General features: G+C 36.6%; 1 protein-coding gene across 1 annotated transcript in view; it reads right to left on the bottom strand.

Moving 5' to 3' along the window:
• The window catches only part of RAB2A (RAB2A, member RAS oncogene family), a 43,561-nt gene that overhangs the window by 15,532 nt on the left and 10,346 nt on the right, over nt 1-17,683 (bottom strand). Inside the window, exons 2-5 of the mRNA XM_066563417.1 lie at nt 15,593-15,664; nt 12,092-12,159; nt 2,309-2,391; nt 871-963 (exon numbers count right to left, since the gene is read on the bottom strand). Of these exons, the coding sequence (XP_066419514.1) occupies nt 871-963; nt 2,309-2,391; nt 12,092-12,159; nt 15,593-15,664 (316 nt within the window). The remainder of the gene's footprint in view (nt 1-870; nt 964-2,308; nt 2,392-12,091; nt 12,160-15,592; nt 15,665-17,683) is intronic.

Below are 17,683 nucleotides of genomic sequence, written 5' to 3'. Positions count from 1 at the left end.
CCCATAATTAAAGTTCTTTGATGATTATTAAAGGCCTTTGATGATGCTTTTGGTCTAAAGGGCCTGAGCTGATGCTTTTGGTGTTTTGAAAAAATTGTGCATCCAGGAAAAAAAAAATCTAGATATGATTTTTCATAATTCACTGGATCAAGAACTAAAATAATTACAGATAATATATTCACTGATTTGTTTTTATTAAGACTTTCACTACCAAATCAACAGGGAATAATTTTATAATTTTAGACAGTGTAGCTGATGAGAAGACCAAGTAAGTGAATTTACCAGGAAACAATCAAAAAGCATTCTCTGACCCTAATCCCAGCTAAAAGGTACAGAATATGGAAGAGGATTGTAAATCAGAAATGTCTCAATCATTGAGGTATGCACTTCTTACATTTGAGAGAAGTTTTTGATGTGAATCCTGTACTATGGGCTTTTTTTCTTGAAACGACATTTTCTCTGATGTAATACTTAACTGAAAACTAAAGCATTTAGAACACCTCAAATTAGGAATCAGATTCTCTTTATAAGGGAGAGATCTAGGTGTTCCTAACTGGTGATTCCAGAGACAAAAAAGCATAATGGAAAATAACTCTTATAATCCATTGCTTCAAGCATTTGCAATCAATCCCTTGGAATAAAATTACTTCTAAAATAGATATTCGGAACATAATGTAGCTGATCCACGTGCTGCACATTGTATTAGTTTAAGTAGAATAAGAAAGGTTTTAGGCTCACCACAGAACTATGCATAGTGACAGAAGGGAATTTGAAGTTAACATATACCCTACAAATAAGAAAACTCAAAAGCTGAAATACAGAGAAGTGAAATATTTCCCTCTTACAAAATAACAGCTAATAAAATTTTACCTTTTGTTTCCAATAAGCATTATAACCATGTTGGAATTGGAATGCTGACGAGCATCTTCTAACCAAGTTGTCAAGTGGTTGAAAGTGTCCCTCCTAAGTGTAGAAGAAAATGAACATTAAAAGCAGTATTTTAAGAAATCTTTCTCCTGTTAGTCCACTACTCTACTTGAATAATCAACTCATTTATTAGTGCACATGCTCTAGGGATAAAATCTAGTAATCCCTTTGTGAGAGGGAGAATGGGCAAACAAAAATTTAGCAAACAAGCAGTGTTAATGAACTCTGCCTAAAAAGTAATTGAAAATATGTTTGCTAAAAAGAGTAAAGAGGATTTTTAGAGTTGTAAGAATCTGTAATTTTATATACATATAAAAACTGAACAGAATTTTAGAAGTACCCATCAGCTTCACCCAAGCCAATGAACAGTACAAATAAACACATACTCATATAGTAATATTTGTTTTACTGAAAGCAGAAAATGATAATTTTTATGTGAGTTTAAAAGCTGAATAATAAATTTAGCAGTAAAATTTTTTAAAGTGAGGTACGTGAATGTGACACATTACAGTTTTTACAGAAGGTGTAAACTAAGTAATAAATCCCATGCTTGTAGAATGGTTTTAAGATACTGTATTTTATTTATAAACCAAAGATTCATTTACTGGAAATCCAAAGGAAAGAATACATTGCTTCTTGATATTTAAACGTAAAAAGGGAACAAAAGAAAAAATATCTAGGAAATCTCTAGTACAAGTGGTTGCTCAATGCAACAAGTACCAAGACCCACAGGAAACACACAACTTAAGAGGACTTTGGAGCCTGAACATTTTCATAAGCCAACCAGAGTACCCACAGTTTTATAGATAAACTGTATATAGATACTTTATTTAATATAGCAGGGAAACTTTAGTAACTTCGACCTACTAAAAAAGTATCAGATTAAGATCTGTATTTTCTAAACCTCATAAACACAGCAATGGTACAAGTCTACAAGTTTCCGGGTATTCTTTACGTAACCAAATTTCTATGTTTTACTGTTTCACTCCTTTGCAGAATAGCACTTCAGCAAAAGTAATCTGCTATAATTAAAGAAAAAAAATATCCCTCATGATAATAAAATACTAGAAAGGAAATAATTAAATATTTTCAGGTATTTCTCCATAAAGGCAACCCAGAGGTTGATGGTCAATAGTTTATAAAAATATTTTATTTCATTCTTCCTGAATTTTACGCATGCTTTCTCAACTACTATACAGAGAAAACTGGAAGTATATAGGTTAGTGTGCTATATCTTATTAGAGCACTTATAAAAAAGTTGACACACCGTTAGATTACCAGTATCTATACACAAAGCCAAATTAGATGAGACACAGCACTACTGTACACCATAGCACAATTCTACAAAGACATGTCATTGAAATCAAGTTGGTATTCTCACCTTGTAATGTCATACACTAGCAAAGCCCCTGCGGCCCCTCTGTAGTACGATCTTGTGATGGAACGGAAGGACTCCTGCCCTGCCTGTAGAACAAAGCTTCATTACTTCATATCTAATACTTGTATTTTGTTCCTAAAAACCATGACTTAGAGTCACAGGATCATGGAATTCTACTTTTGAGAGATGGGGAAGAGTATGGATGGGAAATCAGAAAGGGGACAACTGGGACAAAGTCACCAACAGCAGCAAGAGAAGGCACATAGGGAGAAGACACCAACTACAGCACAGTGCTGTTAAAAAAGAAAAAAAATCGGAACAAGACCTCTAAACCTTTTTTGGCAATCCCTGACAACCCAATTTACTGAATGGCTTCACAATACATGAATCATTATTAGAGCACAGAATGGACTCCTAGCAACTAAGCTCTGAAGACAAATTTGAAAGGAAGCAAATAACCCAGAGCTTCACATTTGAATTCAATAACCCGCTCCCTGGGGCAGCTGTTGACACTAGAATAAATAAAGTCCATTGTAAATAAATGATGAATGACATCTTTACGCCCACCATCTGCTGGTGTAAAGGTTGTTGGAAGGCCAAGGATGCAGATTTTATCCGTTATACCATAAACTGCAGCCAGCTTTCAACAGTCTTCAGATGGAATTCTTTCAATAATCATTTTATTAAGAAAAAACAGAAAATGGTTGTGAATTCAATTTTACACAATTCTGCTCCACAGTTAATCAATTTCCTCTGTACTTGATAAATAATGCTTGTCAAAGCAGCTACAGGATGCAAGAGTCATCTTCATATACACTGTGAAAAACTTCACAGTCTACATAAATTAGATAGTTCTCACAGAAAATATTCTGTAAAAATCTGAGCACCTAAAATAACATGTTCAAAAGAATACAGTCCTGAAAAATAGATTTTCACGGTTTCAGATCTTGAGCTCTTCATGCTCATGTTTTTCTGAAGAGCTATCTAGCACTTGCTAGAAGAAATATTTACTTCTAATATTTAGCAATAACCGATGTTTTAGCATAATTCAAAGATAACACAAAACATGCTTAAGAAATACTAATGCTGAAAAAAACTCTATGTGCAATAAATCTGTAGAACTATAGGAAATTGTCCTGATTTAAAAACATTAAATGCAAAAATGAAATATTTATCAAATACAAGGAACCCTTCAGGCATGCCTACAAAATTAGTATATGGACAACTTTTTCTTCTCAGTTACTCTACTTTTCTTAATACTACATCTTCTTAAATTCAAAGAGAACTTGATCTAGATACTGTCACTCAAGAACAGTAGCACAACAAATTTAGATGTGTTCAGTCTTCAGAAAGCATCCTTCTCTTCCAGAATAAACAGTAACTTCTATTTAAGAAAACATTTTATCTTAGCCATTCCAGTGGAAACAGTTATAAAATACACTATAACACAACAGTTTCAACACCATTAGAATACACTCACATATGCTCTTGGCTAAGAGTCCAAGTACACCTTCATGTAAACTTTGGTAATAGAACACAGACAATGAGTAGAATCCACCAAGAAATAGTAAAACACAAATAAGCAACAGTTTTTTAGTGTAATACCTGGTTTCCTACATAGAAATTCAAGTAAGCTTCACCACCTTTTCTTAGTGTGGTGAGTAGCTCAAGTGGATGGTAGACAAATGAAACATTTCCCTGCCAAACAGACAACTTACTGTTACCAGGGTATTCCATACACTGCCTAAAATTACACATGACCTGGACTTCACCTGACACATTAAGATTGCCTGTTACACCTTCATAAATTCCATCCTGACATGTGAAATTGTTCATCTCCCTGAGTAAATTAATCATGGTCAAGCAACATTGTCAGAGGTTCTAGCAGATCTCACAAAAATGTATGAATAGTGAATTCTTAAAAGAATCACTTATAAAAGTTCAGTATATAAATACTGAAACCAGTGTAATAATTTTAATTGTGTCTCACTTGACAACGGTGAAATTTAAATATCACTGCTTCCTTAAGGAAAGGGTGGAAAATGGTACCTCCTTTGGTGAAGGGATCACATTTTCCATTTAGCAATAATGACTTTATGCTTACATATACCAATGGACAACACAAACTCAATTCCCTTTCATTCTAAGCAAAAGAAAACTGAGTTTCTGGAAAGAACCTCCATAATATTAATGTTTGTTTTATCTATAACATAGAAATGTATTATATAATAGAAACCCCTTATATATAAAAGTTTACTGTCTATTTTAAAGTATCCTTCTGAATGAGATCTAGGTCAATATAGAGTCAATATAGAAGGTCAACATAGGGTTAGGCATGCAGCATACATTCCACAGCTTTTTTTAAGCATCATTGTTACATTACTTCTTCATCTGACAGTTTTCTCTGTCCACTTCCCTTTTTTCCAAGGGGGACAAGCTATTTCAAAAGTCTAAAGAAGTCAAAACTGAAAGAAAGTCTAGGCTATTAGCCAAAACTGACTTAAAAAACCTAAAATGTACTATAACTATACTTTATCAGTCTTACAAAGAAGGACCTACCCAAGTTAAACTGCTTGTTACAAGGAGCAACAGATAGAAGCAGCAGTATAGAGGCTCAGTATAAATTAAAATCAGCTTCAATATCAGAGAAGGGCCCTTTATCTTAAGTATGATTTTGTTATTACCATCCCCTTCATGTTCCTGCAAAATCCAGCACTTGTTTTTATCTCTCTTCCATATGAAAAAGTTTTTTCTCACAGAACAGTTGAGGTGGGAAAGGGACCTCTGGAGGTCCCCATTCCAACCTCCCTGGCTCAGGTAGGGCCATTCAAAGCAGGCTGCTGAGTTCCATGTCCAGATATTGGGGGAGGCAGGGGGCTGTGGTGTTAGGAAGAGCAGGGGCAATAGTCAGGAAACAAATGTTAAACAGGGTGTTTGCCAAGGCCATATTACATCCAGTACAGGTGACACAAGCTTTTGCTCCATGATAATTTTAGGATATACCCACTGTCAGAGTTACAATGCAGTGGAAATGGGAAGATGGAGGATGTTTCTGGTAACAGCTAGACCTGACAGCTACTTCACACACAAAAACTCCAGCTCAGACATGGCTGCCTGCAGGAACCTAGAACAAGCATCCTCTCTCTTAAGAGAAACAGGTGCTAGGTCTGACATGAGTAGTTCACTAATCATGAAAAAATGTGAGCCTCTGATAAACAAGAAATGTTTCAAGTGCTAAGTAACATTCTTTTCTGGCTGTTTTCTACTCTGTAAGCTTTTACAATTCATAGCATAATGGTTCACAGAAACAAGCAAGCTTTCTGACAGCAGAGACTTGTCTATATAGGCAGTTCTAGAAGTCATAGGTCTTCAAGCAAGTACAAAAATCTTCATCCCTGCTTCAACTGCACAGACATATATCCCACGTGCTTTTCAAAGTATACTTCAGTATAAAGACCAAAACACAACTTGAAAGTAACAATGCAAGCAGAACATGAAGCATGATCAATCACCTCAGGTCACTAAGATACAAGATTTAGGACCTATACTAGAGTTTTCAGTAACATTTAAGCTATGCAACTGTTATAATGGACACAGTATCTCTGGCATATTTAAAAAAATACTGCAAGTGTTACTATTCCTGTGGAAATGTAAGAAAATAAAGATAGTGCAGAAGGTAATCTCACCCCTGAGGAATTGCAGCTGTATTAATTACCAAAGATTAGGAACAGGCCTGCCTTTAACAGGCCACATCTGTGTCCAATGAGGATGAGTGCTATAAAGAGTGGATGAGCTGGTTGAAAAGGGAGCTGGAGTTTGTTGGCTGTGCTGTGAAGAAGGAGTCAGTGCTGTGAGGAGATGCCCATGAGAAATCACCAAGAAGGTGTGGAACTTTTGCAATAAGATGACAACAATTCCCACAGGAAATCTTGGTGTCATTTCCAAGTATGCAGTGTAGTTGCATCAGTTGCAAAATACACAGGCAAGCCCTTTGTTTTCAAAGAGAGTAACTTTCAAGTGCCTTAACTGCACATTTTTGAATCTATAAAGTAAGGGGAAAAATGAAAAGAGCTATAATGCTGGACAAGAAAGTAGTTAAAAAAACAGCACCCACAACAGTCTATCTCCCTAGAAAACAGTTCATTAATTTTGCTGAATTCTTCATTCTCAATGCTGAAGAACTCGTAAAGTTTCTTCAAGGACCAAGTTATCAGAGAACATCCCAGCAGGCCTTCAGCATCCAAGCTGGCCAATAGATTTTATTAGCAGGGAATGTTATAGTACACATCCACATGCAATATGAGAACTACAACACACCTAGCTGGTGGCTCTAGATTCCCTCACTCTGAAAAGAGATATACATGTGCAGCATGCTCAAAACTGGTGACAGAACATTTCATTCATGTTGGGAATTATTATTTACATGTTTACACTTTTCTACATTACAAAGAAGACTAAAAAGGCCTCTGAGAAATAACCAACTTGCAAGTGTCACACCACCTGTGACAGTTGCCAGCTGGGAACTACTCCACAAAGTTGATCCCTGGAATAAAATGTTCCAGAAAGAAAGAGGAGCAATACATACCTTTAAATATAGTTTTGGTAGTTATAAATACATTAACAGCCTCTAAGTCACATGTCAACTTGTTTATACAAATGCATTAATCTTTCTTGCAGTCATGTCTCCAATCCAGAAAATGAAAGAATTTTAAGGTGATTTACTAGCATGTAGGACAAATAGACACAGAGGCAGTGTAAAAATAAAAAAACACCCCCTGCTGTTCCAGCAAAGATATTCCCAAACAAAAACAGAACTAAAAATACTTATGAAGAAGAATCTATCATAATATATAAAAGTCTCAGAATTTATGTGACAGCTTTAGTCAAGTTACATGTTACTTGAGAATAACCCTGTCAGCATGCAGTAAGAACTGAAATTTCAAGAGGACTAAGGATTAAACTGTTCATCTGTCTCAATACAGGTAACTTGTACATCTGCTTCTGCTGGTGTTGAATAAATGCCACTTAGATAGCCAAAGCAATTCCCAACACATCACAGAAACAAAGCTTTAGTCTTCCATTATCAGAAATACACTTATAATTTGAAAGAAACTGTATTTGAAACCTTTAGGTTTTAAGTAGCAACCCTCACTAAAATAGGAGTTTTTCTGTGCAAAAAAGTGATTCATGCACTTCCCCTTTAAGGCCTTATCCTAAGCAAGAGCTTGCTCTTGTAGAAATCTTGTAATTATTGCAGAAAGCATGGATCAACTGCCAAGAAATCAAAAAACAATGCAGAAAATAACATGACAATAGTATAGTATTTCAATAACCAAATACATTTAAGCATGACAAAAGTTTATGAACACTAAGCTAGAAAGCATATCAAGTTGCCTCAGCTTGCTAAAGTGACATCATGGGTGTGAAGAGTAGCTTAAGCTGCTGGCACTGAAGCTTAGATGATGGCTGTATTAAACAAACAGCAACACGAATAACTATTAGACAGATCTCCCTGCCTCACCCTTCAATCCATGGATCCAGAAATAAATTAATCCTCCCACCTGGCAGCAAACACAGTCTGTGACTGATGATCAGACTAGGTTCAGAAACTCAAGTAGATTCTCTCTAAGTTCTTCCTGCAACTTCACAGCAGTAGTGTAACAGAGGGCCATGAGATGCAGCAATATGCATGCAGGTACTATGGTGAAAGAGTCAAACTAGTAAAAATGTAGTAAAAGAATACATCACCTGCCCACAAACATATGAGTATGCTCTGACTACTAAAGCAAGTAGAAAACATCATGAAGTTAACAGTTAGTAAAGAGCTCTTGGGGGTGAACCCTATATCCTAGCAATTGTCAGAGACACGAGGATGAATATTCATTTAATGAATGAAGAGAACTTTATTTGGTTCTAATAGATCCAAACCAATTGCAAACACAAGAAAAATATCTGAATTTCCAAGAAGAATTAGTATATTCAGAATATCTGAAAGGGAAATATGCCTTTAACAATTATGCCTCCAGTCTTCCACAAACATGCTTTTTTTATGAAAGCTCTCAACTACTAGAAAATGCTATCAATTCAATTAGAAAGAACACTCGTATGGAAATCAACAAATTACTTGAAATTGGTTTATAAAAACCAATTATTTCAGATATTTAGTCTGTCGAAGCAGGACTAAGGTGCTATATGAATTGTTTTTAAATAATGAATTCTCCATGAAATAAAGCTGAAAGAGATACTAAAAATATAGTATTCAAGTACACAGGAAAAGTTAGTATTCATACCAATTCATAGAACATCATGGATGTTCTTAGTGTCATCATGGATCTCTCCTACTGCAGTGTCTGACAGAATATCCTCTTTCAATTACTGCTTATTTTTTCTCATCAACAATGACTTATTAGTAACAATCAATGCAATACAGAACATCCCCCTCAACAACAAAACCAAGGCCACTGACTCAGCCTGGTAACAAGCCCAGTTATCTCTCTACAACAATGAACTTTTTCTGAGGAGAAGCAATTTTAGTATTTCTTAGTGTTATGCTGCTGCCACAAGACAACCAAACTTACCTACACAGCTTATTTAAAATCAAAAAGCTTAACAGCTTCCAGAACAGTCATTTTAATCCTTACTATCTGCTGTAAAACCACTACTAGTTCTCTAAAAGTTACATGTGCAGCTGACACTAGCTCAAATACCACACTTCCACAAAAGAGTTGCTTAACTTATCATAATAGGGAATTACCAACTAAGTAGTTTGGACAAAAGTATTTCTCAGTCCATCCAGCTACTGGAAGCCATTACTAAGACTGAAGATACAAGAGAAGAAATAATCTAAAGACACACAAACAAACAATTTGGTCCAACACCTCATCTTTACAGACCTAAAAACACTGAAAAGGAATAGTGAAACCCAAAGACTCACAGAGCTAAACACCTGGGCGTGCCACAGCACACACAGCAGCAAGCTTGCAGAGCCCAGCACTGGGGAGATCCAGAACAGCCTGCAGCTGGGAGAGAACAACAGGACACTATTTGCTTGTGCAGACATGAACAGCAGTAGAGCTGAGACTGCTACACAGAACATTAAGAATGCAAAGGCCCCACTGAGTATCTTTTGTGGAATGTAGATTTTTGGTTGGGGGTTTTTTAGAGGAGGAGGGGGCTGGGGCTAGGTGTGTTTTTGCATCAGACTAGTTTTACTAGACTACCAGCTCACAGGACCAAATACTGGACTACAATTTCTAACAGGCATATGCACATAAGCATATCTTCCAGTCTGGCCTCATTCAAAAGGAATTCAGTTTGTGTACTCCCACATGAAAAACAGACTGCAGTAAATAGAATTAACTTCTGTAACATGCTCCTAATCCAAACTAGGATGATAATGAAAAAGTAAAATATTATTGAGTTATCATACAAGAAGGACACACAAACGGATCTCACAGACATGCAACAGTGTTAGCTTCAGCTGTCCCTGTAAGGTGCAACATAGTCCTGCAGTGAGGTATGCTGCAGCTTCCATGTGTTCCCATTACTACAACAGGGCTTTCCTTGGGGCTGCAGTGATCTGCTAAAGACAACACAAAATGAGCACTGTTGCACAGAAATATCTGGCCAGAAAAACCTCAATTTTAGAGTTTGATTCTCTTAAGCAAGTAAGTTCATTGTAGAGCAATCCAAACAAATTTTATCAAGTTCTCCTCATCTTACGCCTCTGCTCAGGATTCATCCTGTTCAGTGATGGATTAAAAGCAGATGTATAAGGCTAGCACCAAATAAGAGAAGGGCTAGTGCTGTGACTCAGTAAGCACCAACCAAAACCATAAATAGTTCATGTGTTTCCTTAGCAACAGGTGTAAAATGAACCTTCTCTCATCAAACAGAAGTTGTTACAGCTTAATAAATATAGAGATAGCATGAGTAACACCTACCAGTTTTGGCTAACAGAAAACCAAAAAATGCTCAATGCAGATAGAACACAGTAACCTTAGTCATTATGGACATTTGTGTACCTTAACACCCATAAGTAAAATATCTCTTAAGAATTACCTCATCATGTTTCTTATTTTTGCTATTCCTTCAGCATCTTTGTACTCAAGATCAGAAATGATACAGTGGAATTCAGATAGGCTGACAAACCAAGACTGGATTAGAACAGAAATATCCTGTGTTTTAAAAATCATATTACATACAGTTAAACTTTTAACTAAGTCCAGTATACTATCATTCACTGCATAGAATTTATAAATTATTAAGTACATCAGCATACAGTCTACTTAGTGTATGAAAGCTTTCAATTATTATTTTTAATTTATGTATGATATACTTAGCAAGCTAGCCAGAAAACTTCCTGCTCAAGTAAAATTTATAATTTATAGTCAAAAGCACTTGGGTTGCCATTTTGGCTGGACAATTTGCATGCATTCAAAACAACAACCAGACTGCAAAGAGCCACTGAGTCAGAGGCACCAGGAAAGGCATGATCTGCTGAAACACAGCTGAAGTTCATTCGTTATCTAAGGAGATTAACAGAATCAGTTCCAAAGCCAGTAGCAAAATTAGTACTTCTGCCTACAGACAATCTGCCCCAATTTTAGAAAACAAGGACCAATACAGGTATGTAGTCACATGGTCACACTATATACTAAGGGTTTGATTATAAAGCTATGTTTTATGCAGACATTTACTTGTTTTTTTAACTTAAAAATACTCAGCCACCTTGGTAGTCTGCAATCCATGACTATAATAGTAAAAATGCCCAGAGCAGAAAAAGCTGGCCATATCTTTCTATGCCTTTTTCTTAGAACTTCCAACGAGGCACAGGTGCCAGGTGCCTTTTCAAGTAAAGAACCTGTAAAATAAGTAAGATCTTACCAATGAAGTTCACTGAAATACTACATTTATTTACATTTTTATATACACATGCACATATGTAGGCACATGTATATGAATGTATGTCCCTCCACTGATTTGCTGTACCAAAAAAAGCACATACATGAGTCTAGGCATCATGTACCTGTCAGTTTCTAAAGGTATCCTAAAATGTTTTTAGAAAAGGAAATAGGCAACTCTGTCTTAGGGAACAGTCAAATACATTTAAAAGATATAGCTACCAGTATGAGCATCTTAAACTTGCTTCATCACAAGTGCAGACAGTGATGCTGACTGCTTTATAGTAAAGCGACTGACAACACAAGAATAGCCAATATATGTTCTTAACCTCAAAAGTCAAAGACTGAATTTTGGAAGGTGTTTTGAAACTTAGAGCATTTACCAGTCCCTTCTTGACTGAAATATCTACTGTCTTGAACTTGTGTTTTTAAGTCTCCTATGAAAAGTGAGCCTTATGCTTTCTTCTACCTTGGAAACGCAAACATGTCCTCTACAGAACTCTTGATTAAAGGCAGCAAACACATCACAATTTCACAACAGGATTTTGTCTTTACTAAATCTTGCATGTATGCACAAAGAAAGATTGTTTAGAGAAATGGAAGTTCTTGGTAATATAAAAGACTTAAGCCAAATAGTGAGGCAGTATGAATTCCAGTCTTATAAATCTGACAAAGCTTGAGGAAGTTACGGTGCAAATGCCAAACAATACATCACAACAAGGAAAGGATATATTAGTAAATTTTTAACTTCATAGACACCAAAGAAAGCTGCAAGACAAAGTACATAGTCTATGAATGCTGATGATAGAGAGCTTAGCCAGAATAAAGGAAAAGTGAAAAGTTAGTGGAGCAAAATGTTTAAATAATTTTTATGATTACTTACCGTATCCCATATCTGAAGCTTTATCTGTTTTCCATCAATAGTGATCATTCGAGCCCCAAATTCTACACCTGAATAGATTTTACAAAACATTACATTATTAGCACATATCAGAAAGAAGAATGTCAAGTACTACAAAAGCAAGAACATAAGTTTAAATTCAGTCAATGCTGTAGGAAAATAATCTCTTTCACAACCTGCTTTTAGCCAATTTTCCAGCAGCTTGAAAAAGCTTTCTAGAAGAAAGGTAACTGTTACTGTCCAAGTGTCCGGGACAAATTTCCAACAAAGGTTTCCAAACCACTTAGTAGCTCTAGATTAGAGGGAGAAACACACCCCTTTGAATTTAAACAGGAAATTGAATAGTCACAGTTATTTTAACACTCTACCAATGACAGATTGCTGGGGCCAGTTTAGAAGAAATTCAACCTACCATTCCTTATCAATAAAATGATCCATTAAGGGAGCATACAAAGTCACCTTTGACAAGATAAATTTTATTACTGTATTAGTTAAAATCCACCTGTCTTTATGAAAAAAAAAAAACCTTCCAAAATTCTAGCTAGTTAAAGATCAAGTTTTATAACTAAGGGGAAAAAAAGTGTGTTCCAAATAAACAAAAGTAACTTCTTCAGTAAAAAATTCAGCCTTCTATACCATTTTAAAAGCACTTGAGATCATTAACAAAGTCAAGTATGAATTGAGGCCATTCATGCAGCAGTTAAAATCTAACAAATGGCTAGAGATAGTGGACATATTTAAATACTATCATGCTTCCATTAATCTATAACCATTATTTAAAAAAAAAAGATCTGCTAGCTGAAGTTTCACTAAAATTGGTCACTGTCTAGACGTGGACCCAAGACATTCAGTTACGCAGCCCTGAGTTGAAATATTCCAAATTTCATTTCAAGAGCTTGCTTAGAATATTTGAGGGTGCAGTGTTGCTTCCTGTGGAATGACTTTTGGTGAAAGGGGCAGAGTTCCCCAACACGATATTGCAGCCAAATAAAAGCCATTGGCCAAAGACCATTGTGCTCTTTAGCAACCAAATAATTTGCAGCAACTGTATGCAAAGAAATTGAAAGAATGGAGGTGGAGAGGCAGCAAGGAGGAAGCAGGTGAATGACACTGCTCTTCCTGAAGTTGACTGCAAAGCCAGGGGAAGGTCCTTGGACTACTACACATGTACACACTGAAGTTTTACCTGATCTCAAAATGTGACTATAGAGCTGCTGATTTAAACTCAGTGATCATCTTAAATGTTTAGTTTCTGTAAACAACCCCATTAAAAATGAAAAGGATATTTATCTTATTTCATCAAAATATATGCCAGGAAAAAATACTGAATTTTAAAAAACACAGTTTGATGGCAAGCTTGTTCTCAAGGAAGGAATAGAAGCTGATCATGTTTATAATAAAGGTGTGTCCTACAGGCAGTGGGCAAAACAGCTAGAATGTTTACAATGGTTTATTTAATCAACACATTTTGGGGACTTTTAATACAACCATTAGGGCATTTATTCGTTAAATTCAACCCACTCCATCTCCCCCACAGGGGCATTCATATGACTTTGAACCCATGTTCTTTATTTATCTGTCTTTCCAAATCTGTTTGGGCAATTGGGAGAACCTGGCCAAAATACACACATGCCCTCACTGTTAAGGAGGTATTTCCAGTCTCTTCCCATGCCTTTAGGGACTACCTAAAAACAGAGGCCAGACAAAACCAAGGGGCATAAAAAGCAGTTATATTTATTGAAGGGCCTTCAGGTACATTTTGGGCAGATAAAGCCCTCCCCCCCCCCCCCCCCCCCCCCCCCCAGGGGCTACACCCAAAAACGGATGACCAGTTGACCAGTCATGGGTTTACATACTTTTGTAAGTTTGGGCCATTTGCATATTGGGGGCTAATTTTCCAATTACAGCGTCAGGTAATGAACTCATTTACCCCAAATTTGCTCCCCTCCCCAAATCACTTCTGTTTATGTTTTCAGGGCCTGAGACAGTAAGGTGTCTTTGATTTCCAGACCTAGAGAGGAACTGTTTTGTCTGACCAAAATTTGAAAACAGTAGCTAACACTCTATATGGAGTTTAGAGTTATACTAAAGAATTGCAGGATTAGAAATACATGAAAAATATAAAAGCTAAAATCCTTCTTCCCTCCTTTTCAAGCAGCTTTCCAGGCTCTATTACTACATTCCTCACTATGTTGCTTCTAGATTAACCGCCTCATCTTACTAGCTTCAATTTCTGCCCCGCTTCCAGATTTCAGCTAACTGTATGCCAAGCAAGGAACTGGCACTACAACCACCCTGCTGAGGTGAAGCTGTTCCCCAGTGCCTATCAGTCTGAGGTTACAGGGCTGCCAAATGCATGAGTGATATATAATGTGTCATATATTTGGCAGGCCTAAAGAAGAAAGTATGATATTAAGTCATGCCTCCCTAAAGTACTCAGGCTCTTTATTCAGTCAGCCTATCTGCTGCCAAGACCTCACAAATATTCAAAAATTCATGTTAGCCAAAGAAATTGAACTATACAACAGGCACACACAAGGTGTGGAAGGACTGTCAAGAGAAAGATAATTCATAATCAAGCCACCTGATACATTCCATTACATGAAGAAAATCTGTTTGTATTTCAAGCGGCTATTTCAGTACTCCCAAACATAGGAAGCCTACCTACTCCAGGGCACAAACTAAAAATAGAGACTAGGATACATTTTGTGCAAGGCTCATGATTAAAGCTGATAGGTTCCTTGAAAGAACATGAACAAGTTGAAAGGTTCTGCAACCTCCTCTGAGACTAGCATCTGTTATGCTTAACATCAAAACTGATCTGCAGACTAAATCTGCCCTAGAATTTACTACTACACAATTCATCTTATTTTGTGTGGAAAGATAAATAAAAGTTGGTATTATTTACTGTAGTTAGATCAGAGGCAATGCGTCAACATGTATACATTCCCCTGGTATCAAATCACACCAAACACAAATGGTCCACATCCAGTTGAAGAGTTGGGAAAGAAAATCCCTATCCTTTCCAAAAGCAAATACATTCACACTTCAGTCCTCTATTCAAAAGTTAGTCTCCCCAAATAATTTTTTTTATTCATCTTTAAGGGTAACTTTGCTACAGTTTATCTCTAACTTGTCTTCAAGGTTTTGTGGCTAGGGTACTTTACGTTCCCTACCGAAAAAATGCCACTTCCATCACCATTAGTGCATTTCAAGCTTGTACATTTCTTCTGTGCCTGCTTTTCTGAAGAAAGCGTTTAGATACTGCAGCTATGAACTTCTTAAATTGTTTCAGATTGCACCCTCCCAATAAAAAACCCCAAGCTGACTGTACAAGCTAAAAAATACTCATTAGCCAGAGATTCACTGCCACCTTAATACAGCACAAATCCTGCACTTCTGCAGCACAACAAACTCATAAATGTATGCTGAGGTACCCCAACCACTTAACTACTAATAATGGGCAGCACAAAAAGGACCTACCAATAGTGAGATCGTGGACTGGTTGAAACCGCTTGTCTGTGAACTGTAACAATAAACATGATTTCCCAACACCTAAAAGAAAGAAAAGAAATAAGTGTTAAACAAATTTTTAAAGAAGTCTGTAAAGGACCAATAGAAATTAATTTAAGGAAATATTACACATTGCTTAAAATTAATTACTGGAACCGAAGGTATTAGAACTCATACTTTGAAGTGGACGAAACTTTTTAATTGCAGCTTTAAAAGTTCTAGAAACATTATAGTCAAAGCAGTTATTTTCAAAAATTGAACAAAAATTAATTTATTCTTTTGAAAAATAGTTCTGCTTTAAAATTAAGTGGAAAACAAGTTTTCGCACAGACCTTCAAAGTACCATTTTACATCCTCTTTCCTCAATAACTACAGGGCTTGCTACTCCTCACAACCCTTTATCTGCTTCTCCTTTAGTACTTTCAGCTTTTTTCCAAGCTAACTATTTCCTCAATAGCATCAGTCTCCCGTCTACCTCTGTATTTATCCACTGAGGTAACCACAGCATGTCTGTGGCTGCTTACAGCCACTATATACTGCTGCCCACTGGTCCCCCACAGGCAAAAAGCACTCCAGGAAAAGTCAGGCAGGTAACACAAACACCGATCCCCTCAGGCAACTCGTGTCAAAAATCATCATAACTATTTCCCATTACATGGACACTGGTCAGCAAATGGGCAATTTCTTCTGTATGTGAAAGCACAGAAAAGTAGAAGTTAATGCAGTCATCAGCAGGAGTACTCAAACTACCTAGGTTTGTAAATATACTACTTTTTACAGTTATTTTTTCTTTCTTTTACTCGGAGGTCTTATTCTTCCTGGTCGGTGCAGTCAAACTTCATCTTTTCAGCCCTTAAAATTTGACAGCAATATATTTGGTTTAAACCCTGAGCTATTATCACATAACATACTATACTGTAGCATCCAAGTTCCTGCTGTACTTTGTTTTATCTGTCCAGCAAGATAAAGCTATTCTAGCCACATACTAGAGGTCAGCAACAACTCACCATAAGAGACATATCTAGTAATAAAAGATAGCAAAACAAAGAGATAAGGAAAAGAGCCACACTACTGACAAAAGATACACATACTACAAGTTTGCATATAGTGACACTGGCCTTTCTAGTACCAAATTCAGCCAAGTTTTTTAGTATGGTTTAATAAGGAAACAAAGCCTACAGAAATATAATCACCACATATTTTATTTTGGACTTTAATTCTAAGACCAGTAGCCAGTTTCAACCAAATCTAACAGAAATAGGAAACCTGCATTTAGTTTCGTCATAAAATGAGTTGTGGCCAACTGATGGCACTCAGATTAATATCCCAAACAAGGCAGCAATTCCAACAGCCTAAGCCAGTTGCTAGTGCTGCTGTCTCTACTCTTTCCTACAGTATGCTCTAGTCCATTTCTCCACAAAGCTTAGATGAGTTCTGAAGTAATTTCAGTCATCTGCTGGGTTAGCATGCTAATCTTACAAGAGGAGTGGCAAAGCAAACAGAAATGGCTTAATGCAGGGTCAGAGAAGCCTAAGAGGTAGTTCAAATGAGGGAAAAGAAATGCAGCAGCCAGCAGATCAATAACAGTGGCATGGAACTGTAGTCCAAGGCAAAATTTGCAGCATCTGCCTTACTAGATTTATTTTCTTTAGCTTTCTGGCTTATGATGGCAAGCTGTCAGAACACAAGCAGCTTTGAAGCAGGTATAGATTCTGTCTCTAAAAAATTAGTTAACATAAGAGAAGTTGAGGAGGCATGGGGGAAAGCACTGCAGGTAAAAAAGAAGCAGAAAGGCAGAATATGGGAGCTGTAGGGACAGAACACAAAACTGTACGAAATTTTAAAATATTAATTCTACTCAGAGAATAGCTCTTGTCACAGCTGGTGAGCAAGCCTACCAGGGGAGGGACTACACTAGATTTGCTGTTTGCAAACAGAGATGGGCTGGTGGGAGAAGTGGTGGTGGCTGGAGGCCATCTGGAGCACAGTGATTATGACATTATAGAATTTTCAATATTTGGTGAAACAAGGAGGATTGTTTTTATTGAAATAATCAATAAC

This window comes from Molothrus aeneus, chromosome 1 (assembly GCF_037042795.1).
Source record: "Molothrus aeneus isolate 106 chromosome 1, BPBGC_Maene_1.0, whole genome shotgun sequence".
Taxonomy (NCBI): domain Eukaryota; kingdom Metazoa; phylum Chordata; class Aves; order Passeriformes; family Icteridae; genus Molothrus; species Molothrus aeneus.
Note: the sequence above shows the minus strand (reverse complement) of the source record. Positions and strands in the feature narration are given on the sequence as shown.